We start from the raw sequence: 18,724 nt of genomic DNA, 5'->3' as shown, positions 1-18,724 counted from the left end.
GTAAAAAGTATTACAGTGAAATTAATAAGAATATTAATGTAACAAGCCCAGCTTCACTCTTGACACAGTAACTAGGAAGAGGTTGCTTCAGTGGTTTTATAATTCAAAAATTATGTTTGTTAAACACCCTGTCAGAACAGAGTCATTTTCAGTATTAAAGATTCCTGTATTATTGTGTTAAGAATTGCCTGTGCTCTGGAACCTGCATAGAACACACTTTTCTTTTGGAATGTATTTGACTGATAAGAAAGTTTAAACACTTTTCACCTCAATGTAGAAATACAGTGATTTTTTTTTTTTTTTAGTGCTGCCAAAATAAAATACTTGTTTTTGCATAAAAAGGTTCCTAATCATTTTTCAGAATAATTTTACATCAAAGTCCACTAAAGACACTCTTGAAGGTTTAAAATTAGCATTACATCTTATTTGTACAGTGTATAAGTAAGTTTGAAATAAAGAAAACCCAGCTCTTAACAGTGCATTCCCTTTGGAGGAAACTGGCTTTCAAATTAGCCACGCAGAGATAATGAGCAATAAAAAGCTGCTGTGTAAGTGAAATACAGCCAGAAATGAAACAGTTCAGTCCTGCCAAAGTGAAACATGTTCTAGAGCCAGCTTTATTTTACCAGAAATCGTACTTTTTAGAACAACAAAGTAAATAAGAAACAGGCTTAAAATTTATTCCATATTTAACATAAGTTTCCCTTAACATACATAATTGCATTCAACCAAAAGTATACTCATAGACTAATTTCTGTGTTGATACTGCAAAGTCATTTCAACCTAAAGACTGTGTACCTAATGGACAGTCACAAAATTATTACTGAATCAAATAATTCCCATCATGGTTGAAAAATATATATGGTCATCTATAATGGCGCACGGAGAAGGCAATGGCACCCCACTCCAGTACACTTGCCTGGAAAATCCCATGGATGGAGGAGCCTGGTGGGCTGCAGTCCATGGGGTCGCTAGGAGTCGGACACGACTGAGCGACTTCACTTTCTCTTTTCACTTTCATGCATTGGAGAAGGAAATGGCAACCCACTCCAGTGTTCTTGCCTGGAGAATCCCAGGGATGGGGGAGCCTGGTGTGCTGCCATATCTGGGGTCACACAGTCGGACACGACTGAAGTGACTTAGCATAGCATAATGGCGCAAATAGTTCTGTTTTATGAGTTCCTTTATACTGCCTGGAGCCCAGTTGGGTCCAGGTTTTACTGGAGATAAAGTGTATATCAGGATGAACTGCCAGGCGTTGTTCCAGCTTTTGGTGCTCTGACCTGACCTCCCTAGTTCAAAAAGACTAAAGAAATTAGGTAGTTTCCTGGACGAAGGTAAGGCCAGAGATTTGAGTTAGTAGCTGACTTTGGAACAGAAATACATCATCAGCTCATGGTCTTGGGGTCAGCAATTAGATCAACAAATATTTTCCTTTCTATATTGTCTTTCGTGTTGTCCTAAAACTTTTTATGAGAGAAAAAAGAAACTATTGGGATTTTCTCCTGGCCTTATGTAAAATATTCCACAAAACTCGTAATTTAGCAACTATTAGAAACATCTGCTGCCCTCTTTTAGGTATTATAAAAGAAACTGATTAGAAAACACTAGCTTTTGTTGTTGGAGAAGGCAATGGCACCCCACTCCAGTATACTTGCCTGGAAAATCCTATGGACAGAGGGGCCTGGTAGGCTGAAGTCCATGGAGTCGGTAGGAGTTGGACACGACTGAGCGACTTGTTTCACTTTTCACTTTCATGCTTTGGAGAAGGAAATGGCAACCCACTCCAGTGTTCTTGCCTGGAGAATCCCAGGGACTGGGGAGCCTGGTGGGCTGCCGTCTACGGGGTCGCACAGAGTCAGACACGACTGAAGCAACTTAGCAGCAGCAGTAGCAGCAGCTTTTGTTGTTGTCTTCATGTATTACTATAAGGAAGACAATTTTCCTATTGGGGTAAATTCTCAGATTTTCTTAAATTGTCTTGTTCTAAAACTTGTAAACTAATTTTATAAAACCAAGGAATGTTTTACTAATTTCCAAAAAATTATTTTAAATTTTGAGTTTTCAAAGTCATTAATAACCTTTATTTATATATATGTATACACCCACACATATATATGGTGACTTACAAGAAGAGTAAGATACAGAGTTGAAGCAAATATACTAAATTTCAGTGTATTTGTATTGTTTGGATCATTTAATATTGGTTAATAAAGTTCTTTCAGAATCTCTATGACAAGCATAAATACTGAATAAATCCTATTTAGTGAGACTTATTGGAGAAGGCAATGGCACCCCACTCCAGTACTCTTGCCTGGAAAATCCCATGGGTGGAGGAGCCTGGTAGGCTGCAGTCCATGGGGTCACTAAGAGTCAGACACTACCGAGCAACTTCACTTTTCACTTTCATGCATTGGAGAAGGAAATGGCAAGCTACTCCAGTGTTCTTGCCTGGAGAATCCGAGGGACGGGGGAGCCTGGTGGCTGCCGTCTGTGGGATCACAGAGAGTCGGACACGACTGAAGTGACTTAGCAGCAGTAAGACTTATAAACACATAGTTTTGAGATTCTCCTTCCCCCAACACACACACTATTGTGTGTGCTTTTAGTTCATTACATTCTTGAGAATTACTTTTTATGACACAGTATTTTGGAAACTTTATTAAAGAAATGGCAAACAAAAGCCAAAAGACTATAAACAGGTTGTTTTGACACTAAACATTTTACTCTCCATTAGAAAAAATATACAACAGAGGAATCACAAAACTTATTTCCATAATTCAGGAAGCTTTGTATTGACATAAACTCTCTGTGTACACACACACACACACACAAAATACTAGCTTCAGTTTCCCCATAAGAATAAAAATACAAATTTTCATTTTATACTTTTTTGAATACTTTTGGTTTTAAGATAGTAAACAATCTGTTTCACGTCCAAAAGTTTTTACTCAGCCTCTAAAAAATGATACAGAATTAATCCAAGTCATAAAGCAAATTATTCTGAAAACTGAATGAGCAGTGAGTCACATGATCTTTAATGATCTGCACACTACCATCCTGCATATTGGTTTCCTTTATGTGGTCAAAACCAGGTGTATTGCGAACTGCAGTTTTGTTCAGTAACGAAGATGGGTGGTTTCCATCCAGTTCTTTCTCTTCAGTTATTACTGGTTCTTTTAAGTTATCTTTTCTTTCATTTGCATAAACAGCACTTTTGTCTTTTATAAATTCACGTTCCTTTTCTGACTTAGGTTGCTGAGACTCTGCAAACAGCTTCTGAGAAACATCAAGAGCCCCTTGTTGCAAGCACGTGGCTGAACCACAACGGTCTGCTTCTAGGACTGTGACTGCTACAGATGAAGCAGAATCAGTTGTTGAAATGGTAGCATGTTCTGTATTTTCTTTTTCTGTTAAAGGACTTCCTTCATGGACTCTTTCTTCTTTTTCATGAAGCTGCTCAGAGTTACTGCATTCTTGCAACTATGTTAAGAGAAACAGCAAATTAAGAATTCATTGAAACAGAAAAGTAAATTGTACTCTCTGAAAACTTTTCTTTAAGTTGTGAAGGAATAACCCGGTAGACTTGCAAATTCGATTTCTGGCTTCCCCCTCAAAGTCAATCTCCAAATGCTGCCAGTCATTTTTTAACAATCCAAACCTGGCATTGATTCTCTAATTAAATCCTTTCACTGATTCTTCATCTCCTTCAGGATAAAACAATCCTGGCCTACAAATCTTTTAACATGGCCTATAAAGCTCAGTCGGAGAAGGCAATAGCACCCCACTCCAGTACTCTTGCCTGGAAAATCCCATGGACGGAGGAGCCTTGTAGGCTGTAGTCCATGGGGTCACTAAGAGTCAGACACGACTGAGCGACTTCACTTTCACTTTTCACTTTCATGCGTTGGAGAAGGAAATGGCAACCCACTCCAGTGTTCTTGCCTGGAGAATCCCAGGGACGGGGGAGCCTGGTGGGCTGCCGTCTATGGGGTCACACAGAATCGGACACGACTGAAGTGACTTAGCAGCAGCAGCATAAAGCCTAATAACAGTCATTCTTATAAGGGCATTCTTGGTTCACTGGTTAGGACTCCACCCTTTCACTTCCAAGGACCTGGGGTCAATCCCTGATCAAGAAACTAAGATCCTTCAGGCCTTCGGAAGCAGGCAAAAAATTTAAAAAGGGTATTCTTGAATTTTTCTGTATTTCTGTGATTCTTCAGAACCTCTTTCTCACCTAGTTCACATATAAGTCAACTGTGCTAGTTACTAAATTATTTAAGTCTAATATCAAAGACTATAAAGATAACCAAACTTAAACTAGAAAGAATGAACAAACCATATGTAACATATATAGTTCCTGTGGTTTGAGAGTCAAAAAGAGTTGTTAGTCCCTGGACTAATACTCACATTTCCCAAATGTTAGTTTCTCTCTATTCCTCACTGAACAGTTATTTTGGGATTAAATGAGATAACATAAGTGAAAATGAATCACAGATATTTAATAGTAAAATACACATCAAAAAAAGGTCTGTATTCTTCTTAACATCACTCTTCCCAGCCATTATGTGCATTTAAAGTTATGATATAAAAAATCAAGAATTAAGTGATTTGTCAGGCTTCAACCTTGCCCCAAATCACTACTCTATAAAGCCTGCCCAAATCCTTACCTTTGCATGTATTTCAATCTTACTGTCAGTAACCTGAAGAACTTCAATTAATGGTGGAGTCAGGGGTAATGTCTGTCTGAATGGAGGGCTCAGGACCTCTTCAAGAAACTCATTAACATTGTCTTCATTGACAAATAACCTTTCCTAAAATAAAAAGAGAAAAAAATATTCTACTTTATTGGTCATACTTGACAGAATTGTATCTAAAATCAGCTCATAATAATTCTCACACAGTTCAGGTCTTCACTTTTAAAATGTTTATTTCATGTTATTCCTATGCTGTTTTGGCCTAAGAAAACAGTATTGTACAGAGCAAAAAGAATAGCAAGAGTACACACATATATAGGAGATCCTAAAATAAAGTCTTAGGTCCTTTTCTACGTTTGTATAAATCTGAGGTATGCTTTCCCTCCAGATAATCCTATTTACAAATCATATCTTCCTTTTTTCCCCCCTCTCAGTATTTTGTAAGAATAACATCACCTCTAGTTTTCAATGCAGTCCAAACTATAAAATGTAATTCAATTTTAGAACACTTCCTAATGAGTCAGCTAAAGATAAGACAGTATGCATTCAAATTTTGTGTGACCAATTTGCCTTTTAGTTCTTGGTTAGGTAAGAGCCAAGTATAATATTTTACTTAAGAGAATTATATTCTATTTTTAAGCACTGTGATAATCCATTGCAACACTAGCATATAACTATATAAGAATGAGGAAACACTATAAATCAACTAATCTAAAAAAAAAAGAGGAAACACAACATTGTAAATCAACTAAAATAAACTTTTTAAAAATTAAAAAAAGGAAGGCAGTAGGATTACCAAACTACAGGATATACAAAAATCACTTATGCAGGCAATCCCAAAGACAAAGCAATTTGTTCCTATTCGAGTATGTCAAGTGAATATAGGTATATGGTTAGGTCTTTGAAGGAATAACCATATTTTAAATTCTTCAAATCAGTTCACCACTGCCCCAAATAAAAAGTTTTCCTCTGTACTACAATATAAACAAATTAATTACAAATACACACAAATGCATTATTTGGTCCAAATTGGGGGCGTGGTGGGGAGGGGAATCACAAAGTGATGTTTCGAATTCCCTTCTATTAAACAACCTGTGAACACGTACTAAACAAAAGTGAACTTTGGCGAAAGAAAAACTTCACATTTGAAATAATTTGCCTTGTATTATCTGAAGATTTAGGCGACAGAATAATACTGTAGGGTACAAACAACCCTCCCTGCCAAAGCATTTCTAAGGTTCATGTCTCTGCAAAAGACTTACACATTAACTGCAAAAACTACACCAGACAGTTCAGTTACCTCGGAAGAATAACATTTATAATGGAAATAGTTATGATTAAAATAGAAAGGATTTGCATAAACCTGCTTTCTCAGTCTAATGACTAATTTTACTATAAAAGATAATAAATTCAGAGGTCCTAAAGCTCTAGGAAAATTCCCAGTGAGACTTAAGGTTTACAGAAATGTATTTCGTACTTGTATGTAAAGTAACAAATTCTGACCTTGACAGCCACGAATCAGTCTCTTTATAATATTTTCATATAATGCATATAATAATGTAATCATTATATATGTCTACTCACAAAATACTGTTGTGATTTTTTTTTAACTTTTTTACCTTTTTTTTTACTTTAATACTTACAGCCTGGTTAGTAAAATTTAAAGGAAAAAAGTTGAACATAATGGTTCCATCAGCCTCAGCTAATGTGATGATTAATGAAGTAATTATAAATCTATTTCAGGCTTCAAAGATATAAAACACAGTTGCCCTAATCCCATTTTGCTCTAGTTTCTTTGCTAAAATAACATTCAGATACTAGAAAATCAGATCAAAATATACTTTAGTATTCTCTCAAATGCTGTCCATTAAAGCTTTCTTCCCACCTTGTGAGTTATTTTCTCATTTACTAAAACAATTACAGGAAAACGACTGCCCTTTCCTAAATTTCCCCCTTCTGATGACATAAACAGATAGTCAATTTCATATTTTATTTTCTCACAAAGTATCTTACCTAGCCCTGCCTATTTATTTTACCATTTTTGGAGGGTTTCAATTAACACTTCTCATACAAGATACACCTCATAAATATAAAAATTTAACTTACTAGTAAATTTCTAGAAAAACACAGGAAGAAGTAAAACTTTCTGGCAGGTTAAATAAAGCCCAAGGCCCAAAGCTTAAATTTTAATATACAATCTGTGCAACTAGTGTTCTGAATTAGGGAATTTAACCCTTGAAGATCTTATAAGAGCAAAAAAAAATTACATGTAACATTGATACAAACCTCAAAATACCAATTAATTGTTGAGTTATGAGTGTAAAATTTCTATAGAACTTCAAATTTTAAGTAGGTTCTCTCCATCCCCGCCCCCCCCCAGTACTTGCCAATAGTACTGGAGTACTGAATTGAATCTCAAGACCCTAGTAGTAACTACAAAATTATATCCTACATAAACCCAAGATTCACCCTCAGTTTTTGACTAAAAGAGATGGAGCTGAAGTCAGAGCTAACAAAGGATTATATTACACTTTGTTAAATGCCAGCCATTATGCCAATACTAGTAGGGAAGAGATTAAAACTGATGCCAAAAGAAGTAATTTCAGTGTAATGTAAAGACCACTAGAGGTCAATCCCACTAAAATCAGGGAGTAAAATTAAGCTGCACCGTATGGCAGAGAACGCAAGGTATTTAGATTCAGCCCTGGGTCTGAGTTGGTTTTCCCACAAAAAAACTGGCACAGGCCGAGTTACTTTTGCTCTCTGGAAGTAAACTATTATTTACTTTCTAAGGTTGGGAAAAGCTATTTAAAACTGAAAATAACGCTATGATAGAATGTCTCTTCCCTATTTGTGTCACAAACCCCTTTGAGAATATGACCAAAGTTATAGTCCTTCTCCCCAGAAGAAAACCCTCAACTTTGTGTATACAATTTTAGAGGTCTACGGATCCCTGAGAAACCATTCATGCATTGAGGGCAACTTTGAAGACTTGAAACTCATCCACCAAAGAGGATGCGTTAAATTTTCGTGTTTTTTTTTTCTCCCAAGTCTTTGATCAAGGGTTATCAACTTCTAGTCGTCAGGAGAGAAGTTATAATGGAAAATCCTTTGTTCAGGATAAACTGTGAGGATGACTGTGATAAGTGGAATAGAATATGTCAAACATTAAGACTCTAGAAAGAACTGTTACCTCCAAACAATAGTTGTTTAAACCGTAATACCACTCTCTCCAGTATCCATGGCATTCTGGAGACTTGGCCAGGTTTATCACTGCATTGTTGGAAGAAATGCTAACCTCTGGTTCTTTGGTACTCAATTTATTCTCTGGAGTAAATTGCAAAAAGAAGGAATAATAAACTAAGTCTTGGGTAGAGAAAGACAATTTGTACCAGAGGGGGTTCACTTCCCCTTGAAGACTTTGAAGCAGGATCCAAGGCACTTGAACGAGCAGTGTCAGGGATTCTTCATCCTGACTACACTGCAAAGGCGGGCACAAAGCTTCGCCGCGGTCGGTCCCTGGACCACCCATCGCTTGATAAGCCGGCTCCCTGCCGGTGCCTTCCCGCGTCTCGCGCGCCTCCACGCCGAGGGTCGGGCGCACGCTCGCGCTCCCTACAGAAAGGCCCGCGTCGAGGTCCCCACAGGAAGTACTAAGAGCGCCTCCGCCACGGTCCCCAGGTGAGTTCCCGGCTCCTGAAGGCGGCTCCTCCCGGGTCCCCGTGGTTGATATCTCTTGCCCGCCGAAATCCCGTTCCTCGGATTTTGCGACGCGCTCCTTCCCGGGGGCGTCCGGAGTTGTGATCCCGGCGTCTGCAGCCCGGGTTCGGCTGGGACCTGAGATTGCGTCCCCAGCACAAACCCCCGCCGGGCCCGCCTCCCCGCGGCAAGCGGAAGCGCACGCTGCGCCGTCAGTTCCTGGCGGGTCGGCTGCCTCTTCCGGGGACGCGGCGGGCTCCGGGCGCGAAGCGGTAGGCGCCACGGGAAGTGTCACCACCAGCTGCCGCCGGGCCTTGTTGAACTGTGCTTTGCCGCGGCTGTCATCCACCGGGTACGGGAGCGAAAGTCGCAGCCGGTAGTCGGGCTTCCTTGAATCAAGGCACAGCAGCTTCCCCGTCACCTCCAGCGCCGCCTGCTCGGCCGATCGCAGCAACGGCAGCTCGATGGTAACCACCAGCTCTTGCGGCACGGTGCCGGGCGCCGAGTCCCGGGAGCAGCGGTAATCCTGGAGGTCCACGTGGTGGCGCTGCACCACGCTGTAGCGAGGCTCGGTGGGGGCGGGCTGCCGGAAGGCCTCCGGAGGGGAGGGAGCCTGAGGCCGGGGGACTGCAGCGCTCGCGCCGGCCGCCGGGTATCGGTAGGGGTAGGGGAAATCGGGGAAAGGGCTCTCCGGCTCCCCCTCGGGCCGGGCCGGCGCGCCTCCGGGCAGGGGCGTGCGCAGTACGGCGGCATCCGGGGTCCCCTTGTACTTGATCTTCAGGGTCTTGGCGTTCCTCCGGTCCAACTTCACGCCGAACTGCTTCTCCACGGCCTCCAGGGCCGTGGCGTCCAGCATCTGGCGAAAGCGCTCGTGGCGCCGGGCCAGCGCGATCGCGTCTGGGTGGAAGACCACGTCGTAGACAGTGTAGCGGGTGCCGCGCCCCCACGCGTACTCGCGGCCGGGGGCCAGGCTGTAGGGCAGGGACCACTGTCTGCCGGACACCGCGCTCCCAGAGCCGGGCTGGCTGCTGGGCGCGCCCACCAGCGCGTTGCTGCACACGTTCACGAAGCAGCGCCGGGTCCCGTCCAGGCTGGTGCGCAATACGTGGCCCGGCTCCGGGTGCACGAACCGCACCTCCACTCCGCGCTCACGCTCCAGCGCCGTGATCTCCTCCTCGTAGCGTCGCCGGTTCTCAGGGTCCGTGAGCTCCTCGGCGTACTCGGAGAACATTCGCCGGAACTCCGGGTCCTGGAAGGCGGAGGTGAGCTGCTGGACCTCCTCTCCACTAAGATCCAAGTCTTCTAGCGGCGAAGAAGCTGCCTCCTTGGCCATGCTGTCCTTCGGCTCCTTGCGCGGAGGCCAAGGGAGATGGATCTGAGACCTAGTGGGTGGGACGCGAGGTGAAATCGCTAGTCTCCGGAGAGTGAGGAGGCGGAGGTCCGTAACGGCTTCAGAATTGAGCCTGGGCGGCGCGTGCTCGTTGCCATAGTGACACCACCAACACCCAGGAGGAGGGGCAGGAACAGTGATGATAGAAATGACAGAAATAGCCTTAGTTTCTTCAGACCAACATCCTACGTTGTTTAGATTCCTGTGCCATGGTGCAGTTACCTGTGCAGAATAAGCATCTTAATAATTGTAATTTCCAGCATTATGTACGTTATTCGTTGTTCAGAACCCTTCAAGGTAGACCTGATCCTCAATTCACAAAGAAGATGAGACCTGAAAAGTTACCTCACCAAAGTCACACAGCTAATGTACCACCCAGCAGTCATAAACTGTGATTCTATCGTAAGTTTTTCTGTTTATTCACTTCGCTAAACCAACATTTCAGTCTAGATATTTCACCAATTTACCCTATTTACAACTCTCATTTGGTGTGAGAGTTATGCGCAGGTTATTCATAAATAACCAATCATCAGCAAACATGACTGTTAATAAAAATGCAAATATAAGATACCACATATCACCTATAAAAATGGAAAAGGCTTTCTTTAAAAACAAAACAATTATTTCCTTGCGGTGGTAGAATTTATATTAAAATTTTTTCTAGAAAGTAGTTTGGTACCTATGTCAAAAGCCTTTAGAATGTGCATACTTTTTTTAATGCAGAAATTCCAATTCTGAGAGCATGCTCAAGGCCCTATTATGATTCTAAAGGTTTGGGAAGAATCTAAGAATTCAACAGTTGGTTGAGCAGATTTGGGTAGAGCCATACAATGGGTTTCTAAGCAGCCATTCAAATTGATATTATAGAATATTTATTGACTGAGGTAGTTATTAATTGGTAGTTAAATTCAGTGATCATTTTTCTGTCCTCATTTTGTTGACAGCCTCAGCAACATTTAACATAATGTTGGCATTACCTCAGTGACAAGACACTATCCAGGTTTTCCTCCTACCTCATCAGATACAGTTCCTGTGCTTTCCCCATACTGAGACCAAGTGTCGGCTTTTTCCATAGCACAGAAATCTCAGCCCACTCCCCTCTTGTGTGATCTACCTGGCCTCTTAAAGCATAATGTCACATGAGGGTGCTTTAGACCCAGATTTCTGAGGTGAGGTCAGCCATGCTGATTAAACACCGAGCAGGTGAGCGCACCACCTCTCTGTTGGTCCTCACTGTATTAGCTCTGGGTGCTCCTGCAGTACTGTTCATCTGCTACCCCATTTTTCAGATCTATGCTTCCTTTTAATTTCCAGTCAATGTCCACCACTAACTGGTTCTCATTTGTCTTACTCTAATAATTATAATTCTGGTAATTTACCTGCTCATAGTTAATTGCCCTGCTTCATCTTTCTTCACCTTGCTAACCCCTAAATGCACCCTGTATTTCTAGGCATTAAATATGTTCCTAAAGAAATCTTTCATGTTTAGCTCTATGGTTCTTGAAACTAGACCAACAATCTGGCAGTGTCTGTTTCAGTACCACTTTCAAGGCCTAGATTGTAAATTTTCCCAAGTAATCTAGTAGCTTTTGGAATTATGCCTTGATTTCACTTTTAATCAAAATTTCCAGGCTGTTCTTGAGATTAAAGCTCAATCTTACTGTTTTAACATCAGGTCTTTTCTAATATTTTGAAAATTTCCATCCTCAAACCATATCTCAAATTGCCACTTCATCCTTAACCGCAATTCACTTATCACAATATTCAGATTAAATTTCTTGAGGAATTTCCTTCAATGTCATTTTAGTTTTTTTATTAGTATCTCTTCCCCCAAAAGCTAAGTTTCTTTGAAAGAAGGGTCTTCCATTTCAACTTGTCTATAATATTAAGATTATTCCTACGTTTGAAACACTCTTTGTACCTTTAACAATGTCGTATCACTCATTCATTTCTGGGCTCTCATTGTAGTTCCCGCCATAAACTAAAAGATAAGGGGATGGCGTTGAGTGGTTATGCCCAAAATAGAAAAACAGGGCTGCTTCAAAGTGAGTATTACTCCTCTTAAAGGTATTACTCCTCTTAAAACTATGGGGACAATGTTTTTAAATTTTCAGTGCCAAAAGGTAATGTAATGAATATCACAGTGATATCCTGAAACAATGGTTTTCACTATCATTAGAATAAATTCTATGACTTGAAATTTAAACAATTTGAAATTATTAAATACACCATTAAGACTCTTATGGTGAACAATTAGCATGTGAATTGTTAAGTGGCTCCCACGCCAGGCTCCCCTCTCCTTCACTATCTCCTGGAGTTTGCTCAAATTCATATCCAAGCATATAACTAGTATAGAAATAATGAAACTTAAATTTTTATATACAAATATATACTTAGATTATGTATTTTTACACATTTTCATATTTTCCTTACAATTATACAGAAAATATTTTTCCTATGAAACTTTGTAAAGTATACCATATTTATAAAAAAATGTTATAAATAGAAATTTAAACAGGACATTCTAAAGTTTACAAAAATTTTATTATAATTTAATAACAAAATTACATAAAATAAGCAGATGATTGATGAATTCTGTTTCTTCAGATGGTCTAAGAATCTCAAAACCCTTGAAGTTTGCTGAAAATAGAAAATATTCATAAAATTAAACATCTTATAAAGCTGTTATACATTTCTTAATATCTAGTTTTAATTTTAAAAATAGGTCAATACATGCACATTGCTCCAAATTCCCAAGGAGACACAATGGAAAATAAGTCTGTCTCACTCTATTTCTGTTCTCTAGAAGCAACAGTTATATCCTTACAAAGACTGTCTAATTACATATAAAGGACTGTCTAATCGCATATACATGTGTAAATGCTTTAAAAACACAAACACAAGTGGTAGAATACATGAACACTATTCTATGCCTTTTTTTCAATTAGTAATAAATACATGATATATTTATAATTTTAACTAATCCTTTATGACTTGAAATTAATGTAAATTAGAAAAGTCAGAATATAACGTTTTTTTTTTTAACTTTACAATATTGTATTGGTTTTGCCATATATCAACATGAATCTGCCACAGGTATACACGTGTTCCCCATCCTGAACCCTCCTCCCTCCTCCTTCCCCGTACCATCCCTCTGGGTCGTCCCAGTGCACCAGCCCCAAGCATCCAGTATCGTGCCACGAACCTGGACTGGCGACTCGTTTCATATATGATATTATACATGTTTCAATGCCATTTTCCCAAATCAAGAATATAACTTTTAAATGGGTATATATTTAAACTATTTGTTTTGCTGTTATAAAAACTACAGTAAAAACAGCTGTACCTACTTTTATGCATAAACCCAAGTATACCTGTAGGATAAATTCCTAGAAATGAAATAGATGGTATATGCAGTTGAGGTCTTAAGAAATCTTGTTCAATTGCCCTCTGTAGAGGTTTTTTTTTGTTTTTTTTTTTTACCATTTTTATTCTGACCAACTATTGTGTGAGAATGGGAGTTTCTCCTGTACATTACTAACATTATGTTTTTAAATAAAACAACTATATTTGAAAGCACATGTTGAAACAGGGTTAACCTCAGTCCACTTTGGCTACATTTCTGTGTTAACTCTAAAATATGATTTCACAAATATTCTAAGAAAAAAATTGTTTTTGGGAGAACTAAATGTTATTTATAAATATAAGTTATTTCACTAAATTAGTTATTTCACAAAATTATTTCACTGTATCATAAAAATTTTTCCTCTCAAAACAAAGGAAAAAAGCATACATCAACTTGTTTGATCTAGCACTGAAGAAATTCCTCAAATTATCACTACCAAATTATAGTTTGGAAATTAGATCAAGGGTTTTAGTATCTGACTCCACAGATGATAAATGGACCAACTATGTCAACAATAGTATCAACTGCAAGTCAAGGCCTGTGCTAGAAACTTTAAGAGAGACAGGCACATAAGTGACTTCTCATACAGCATGTTAAGAACTCTCATAGAAGTCTGTATACAGTACTTAAAACACTAAACAATAATGCGTGTCATTCAGGAAACATTATAAGAAATTTAACTGAAGTGTCCTGTGCCATCATAATTAATAAATCAGTTAAATCCTATTGTGGTTTTTCTATCTCTAGAATATTAAATGGTTTGCTAAGATAGATATAATAAAAGGATAAAAGTTAAGGAAAGAAGGAAATTCAGGTAAGAGAAAAATACAAATCAAAGAAGATGAGGCCAGAGCCACAGCCAACATTTATGCTAGTAATTCCTGCTGCTATAGAGGTGGACTGCACATTTGGCTGTGCTCCTGGCAGCTAAAGCAAAGGGAGTCTATCAGATTTATAGTCTTCTCAAGATGAAAATGAACAGTTGCTTGGGACAGGCACAGATTTCTTTTGTTCCGAGACCTGTTGAAAGTGCTCACTGTTGGTTTTCATAGCAGAATAAGTTTCGTATGTCTGTTAATTTACAACAAAACTCAGTTCAGTAAAAGTCAATCTAAAGGTGGACAAAACAGAATTCCCTGGTGGTCCAGTGGTAAGGACTCTGCACGTTCACTGACGAGGTCATGGGTTTGATCTCTGGTTTGGGAACTAAGATCCTGAAAGCTGGCATGGTGCAGCCAAAGATTGTTTTGAAAGATGGACAAAATATGCTTCAGAAGTAGCTTAATCCTGGGGTCACAAAATCGCTGTCAACAACAGGGAGTGGTTGAGGGTAAGAATGTTTGCCCTTACCTAAAAGCATTCCAAATTTAAAAAATTTCTTTAAGGATTCATTGTTAACTAAAGTCAAGCATTATGTTCAGTTTATGGAACAGAGGCTAGAATATCAGTGACTTTTATAAGTATCTGCCTGGTTATATTCCAAAAACTAAGCTGTACCTGGAATATAGTAAGAAATACATGTCAAATGAGTGAATCCAATAGTAAAATTTAGTATGTCCCAAAGTGAACAGACTTTTTCCTCCGTGAATACTGAGCAGCAAAAATAATGCAAAAAATTTTTTTCAAGAAATATATATAAGAAACTATTAATCATGATTTCAGGGTTAGGAAGTAGAGGTATGTTTTCTTTCTCTATTTTATACTTTTAAGCACTGTTTGAAATTTTTATCATGTATTTGTGCTTTTGCTTAAATAAATTTGTTGATTACAAAAAGTAAAAAAAGGTTGAGTGTCAAGATTATATTCTCTAATGAGAACCTGCGGGTATTTGGTTACTGTTCTTAACCAAAAGAAAGAACATACGATTAATGGAGAAGTCACATGTTAGGATGCCTGCATCTAAGGGGAACTGTTAAAAATGCACATTTCTGGGTGCTACAACTGGAGAGACATTTAATAAGGTTGGGATGGGATCTTGTAATTTAACACTTGTAACATGGACCTCAGAGGATTCTCATGCATGTGGTCTATAGGACACCCTCTGAAAACTACTACCCACCAGGTAATTATTTTTTCCTCAGGACCTCCCCACACCAATTCTTTCCTGCCAATTTAAGGCAGATTACCAGGGTTTTGAGTGGCTCAGCTGGTAAAGAATCCGCCTGCAATACGGAAGACCTGGGATTGATCCCCGGGTTTGGAAGATCCCCTGGAGAAGGGAAAGGCCACACCCTCCAGTATTCTGGCCTGGAGGATTCCATGGACTCTATAGTCCATGGGGTCTCAAAGAGTCAGACATGACTGAGGGACTTTCACATGTGGAAGGCAAGCCTGCCCTTTCGGAATAATAACCTCATCATGAGTCAGCCTGTAAAAGAACTAGCCCAGCCCCACAGCCAATCTGAGGTTTCCCACAGAAAACAGTTCTTGGTGTAGCTCATACAAATGTGCTATCAAGTACATACAATTCGTGTCACACAGCATGAACACAATAAGTTCAGCCTAGAACATTGCCAATGAGCTACTGTAGTCATTTTAAAAAAACTCAGCACACCTTCAGAACATCTGATTTTTAGCAGTATTATGCCAAGAGGCAGCTGTTTCTGAAGGCACACTTACCTATCTTCTACTACCTTATTGGAAGGATAAAAAACTTTGAATGAAAATCCACTTCTTGGAAAAGAGCCCTTTGGAGAGAAAAATGCCCATAAGTACTCAAAATACTCAACTTTTAAAAAAAGAACCCCCATTTTTAAAAATCAAATTCCTCACTCGTGGCTTAAAGATGAAGGTACAAGATGTGACTATAAAGTAATGAGACAAATTTCTGCATGCTCTTTGTAGAGAAAAAATATTATTAAAGTATCTCCAATAGAAGGAAAAAGTAAAGTTGACCAGAACAGTCATGCTAAAAAATGTGGCCAGAAATGCTTAGGAGTGGGTCTACTTAAGTATAAGAAATAAGCAGTACTGAATGATGCTTAGTAAGCACATAAGACACTCAAACATCATGTTCAAGAAATCTTTCCTGCCCTTCTCCCCAGTGAAAATCTGGGATTGATGCCCCACCATGGTCCCCTCAAAGCAACAGAGCAGGGTCACATATACAACTGTCCATTACTAAACTCTAAATAAAGCAGACTCTTGTCTTTTCAATCTTTGTGTCCCTGGCACTAGCTCAATACGTGGCCTATTGCAGGCATTCATTAATGGGAATAAGTATCAAGAAAGGATGCTGCTAAATCACTTCAGTCGTGTCCGACTCTGTGCGACCCCATAGACGGCAGCCCACCAGGTTCCCCCGTCCCTGGGATTCTCCAGGCAAGAACACTGGAGTGGGTTGCCATTTCCTTCTCCAATGCATGCAAGTGAAAGTGAAGTCGCTCAGTAGTGTCCGACTCCTAGCGACCCCATGGACTGCAGCCTACCAGGCTCTTCTGTCCATGGGATTTTCCAGGCAAGAGTACTGGAGTGGGGTGCCATTGCCTTCTCCGCAAGAAAGGATGAAACAATGTCAAAACCAAGTTTTAGGAACTTCTCTGGTGGTCCAATGGTTAAGAATCTGCCTGCTAATGCAGGAGACGTGGGTTCGATCCTTGCCCCTGGAAGATCCCACATGCTGCAGGGGAACCATGCACCACAACTACTGAGCCTGTGCTCTAGAGCCTGGTAGCCACAGCTGCTGAAGCCCGCTCACCCTAGAGCCCGTGCTCTGCAACAAGAGAAGCCACCGCAATGAGAAGCCCACGACTGCAACTAGAGAGTAGCCCCCATTCGCCACAACTAGAGAAAGCCCACATGTAGCACCAAAGAACCAGTGCAGCCAAAAAGAAATAAAATTTTTTAAAAAGTTTTGAGCTTGTCCACAAGGTATAAATAATGTAAAAAAAAAAAAAAAAAGATGATGGTGTAGGAAATGGTGGTTTACTCATTTACAAGATGAAAAGAAAAATTCAGAAATAAAGTGTTTTCAAATGCAGCATTAACTATGAGAACACACAAAGAGTTCAGTTTAAATAAGGAAATAGCCTCATTATGACAAGAATATTGAAATATAAATAAAGATTCTGTAAAAATTAGGCCACAAATTACAAAAACAATGAAACCAAATCAATTGTGCACATCCTTATAGCAGTAGTTCCCAACCAGGGTCAGTTCTGTCCCCTAGAGACATTTGGCAGATACCTGAGGACATTGTCGATTGTTAAAACTGGGGGCTGCTACTGGCATCTAGTGGGTGGAAGCCAGGGATGCTGCTAAACACCCTGAGATGAACAGGACAGTGCCCAAAACAGAATTATCTGGTTCAAAATGTCAATAATTCTGTGGTTGAGGAAGCTGGACACAAAATAAATGTGTGAGAAAAGCAGTAAGGGAAGATGTTTCCAAAAGTGACCTAGATTAAAAAAAAAAAAAAAACCAAAAAGTTAAAGTCTAAAACTCATAAGAATCAAGGAAACATACATATTAAAAACCACTAGTGAAGATACTTGATATAAATAGCAACATTTATGCAGCATTTAAGCCCCAAGTTCAAAAAGTCAATTATACTTTTACAAAAATTCAGAAGCAACTTCAGGATTCTGAAGCATTTCAAGGTTCCACATAAAAATGAAATATTAAAGTGTGTCCCAGTAAGAAATTCAACATTCATCTGGCTTAGATTTTGGAGACCTGGACAATTTCTTAAAAAAAAAAAATCACCCTCAATGGACAAGTACCATTAATATGTGCACAGAGAACAGGATACATGCTCTGAAAGTAATTTCCAGAAAGGAATCCCAAGGCAAATTACTTTGAAGGGGAAAATACGCATTTGGATTTATAATGGTGCCTTTAAAAAAAAAAAAAAACAACTAAGTCACATTACTTTATAGTCACATGTTCTTCTGAAAGTTTAAGAACTTTCTCTTTATACCAAATTAATTCCGTTATTTCATTGATGGTATGTTTTTACTCCGACAGTAACTGATTAAACATATACTTTAAAGAAGTAACACTCTAATCTTGACAAATTATGATACATAATGTTAACTACATTCTTACAGGGTTTATGCAGAGGCATTCGGTATTGGTCAAAGTAAAAGGATCATATTTGTCTGCGATGACAAGTAGGTCAGGCACAGGGTACACTCTCAGAGCATAGTCATACGCCCAATACACTGGGCAGACATAGAGAGGGAGAGGAGTCAGGTGTCCTTGGGATAAGACAGTCTTTACAAACTACAAAAGAACGACACAAAACAAACTTCAGTGCATTTGTAAAAGCTAAAAGAGCAACAGAGAATTTAAATTAAATACTGATTACCAGACTTAAAATTTGAGAAACATTTGGGAAAACTGAATCACAGAGCTTTGGGAACACTGATATGAAATTATCCTGTATTTTAGGAGAAATTTATGAGTTTTCATTTAATACTATAAAAGCTACTTCCCCAAAGAATCATTTTGGAGCAGTTATATTTTTAGCTGTATAATAAACTCATTTCCTAATTCTGTTCATCTAAAAATAATTCCACAGCTTGGGTA

General features: G+C 39.3%; 2 protein-coding genes across 2 annotated transcripts in view; both read right to left on the bottom strand.

The window, feature by feature from the left end:
• Positions 1-2,632: 2,632 nt before the first annotated feature.
• Positions 2,633-9,747, bottom strand: DNAAF2 (dynein axonemal assembly factor 2). Its single transcript, XM_005894290.3, has 3 exons — positions 7,894-9,747; positions 4,674-4,817; positions 2,633-3,483 (listed from the first exon to the last, which is right to left on the bottom strand). Exons 1-3 carry the CDS (start codon positions 9,730-9,732, stop codon positions 2,977-2,979), a joined length of 2,490 nt encoding a protein of 829 aa, XP_005894352.2. The 5' UTR covers positions 9,733-9,747; the 3' UTR covers positions 2,633-2,976.
• Positions 9,748-11,954: 2,207 nt separating this feature from the next.
• POLE2 (DNA polymerase epsilon 2, accessory subunit) overlaps positions 11,955-18,724 on the bottom strand; it is a 33,040-nt gene continuing 26,270 nt past the window's right edge. The window contains exons 17-19 of the mRNA XM_005894287.2: positions 18,242-18,418; positions 15,815-15,882; positions 11,955-12,429 (exon numbers count right to left, since the gene is read on the bottom strand). Coding sequence (XP_005894349.1) covers positions 12,411-12,429; positions 15,815-15,882; positions 18,242-18,418 — 264 coding nt within the window. The 3' untranslated portion in view covers positions 11,955-12,410. The remainder of the gene's footprint in view (positions 12,430-15,814; positions 15,883-18,241; positions 18,419-18,724) is intronic.

Source organism: Bos mutus, chromosome 10, assembly GCF_027580195.1.
Source record: "Bos mutus isolate GX-2022 chromosome 10, NWIPB_WYAK_1.1, whole genome shotgun sequence".
Classification (NCBI taxonomy): domain Eukaryota; kingdom Metazoa; phylum Chordata; class Mammalia; order Artiodactyla; family Bovidae; genus Bos; species Bos mutus.
Note: the sequence above shows the minus strand (reverse complement) of the source record. Positions and strands in the feature narration are given on the sequence as shown.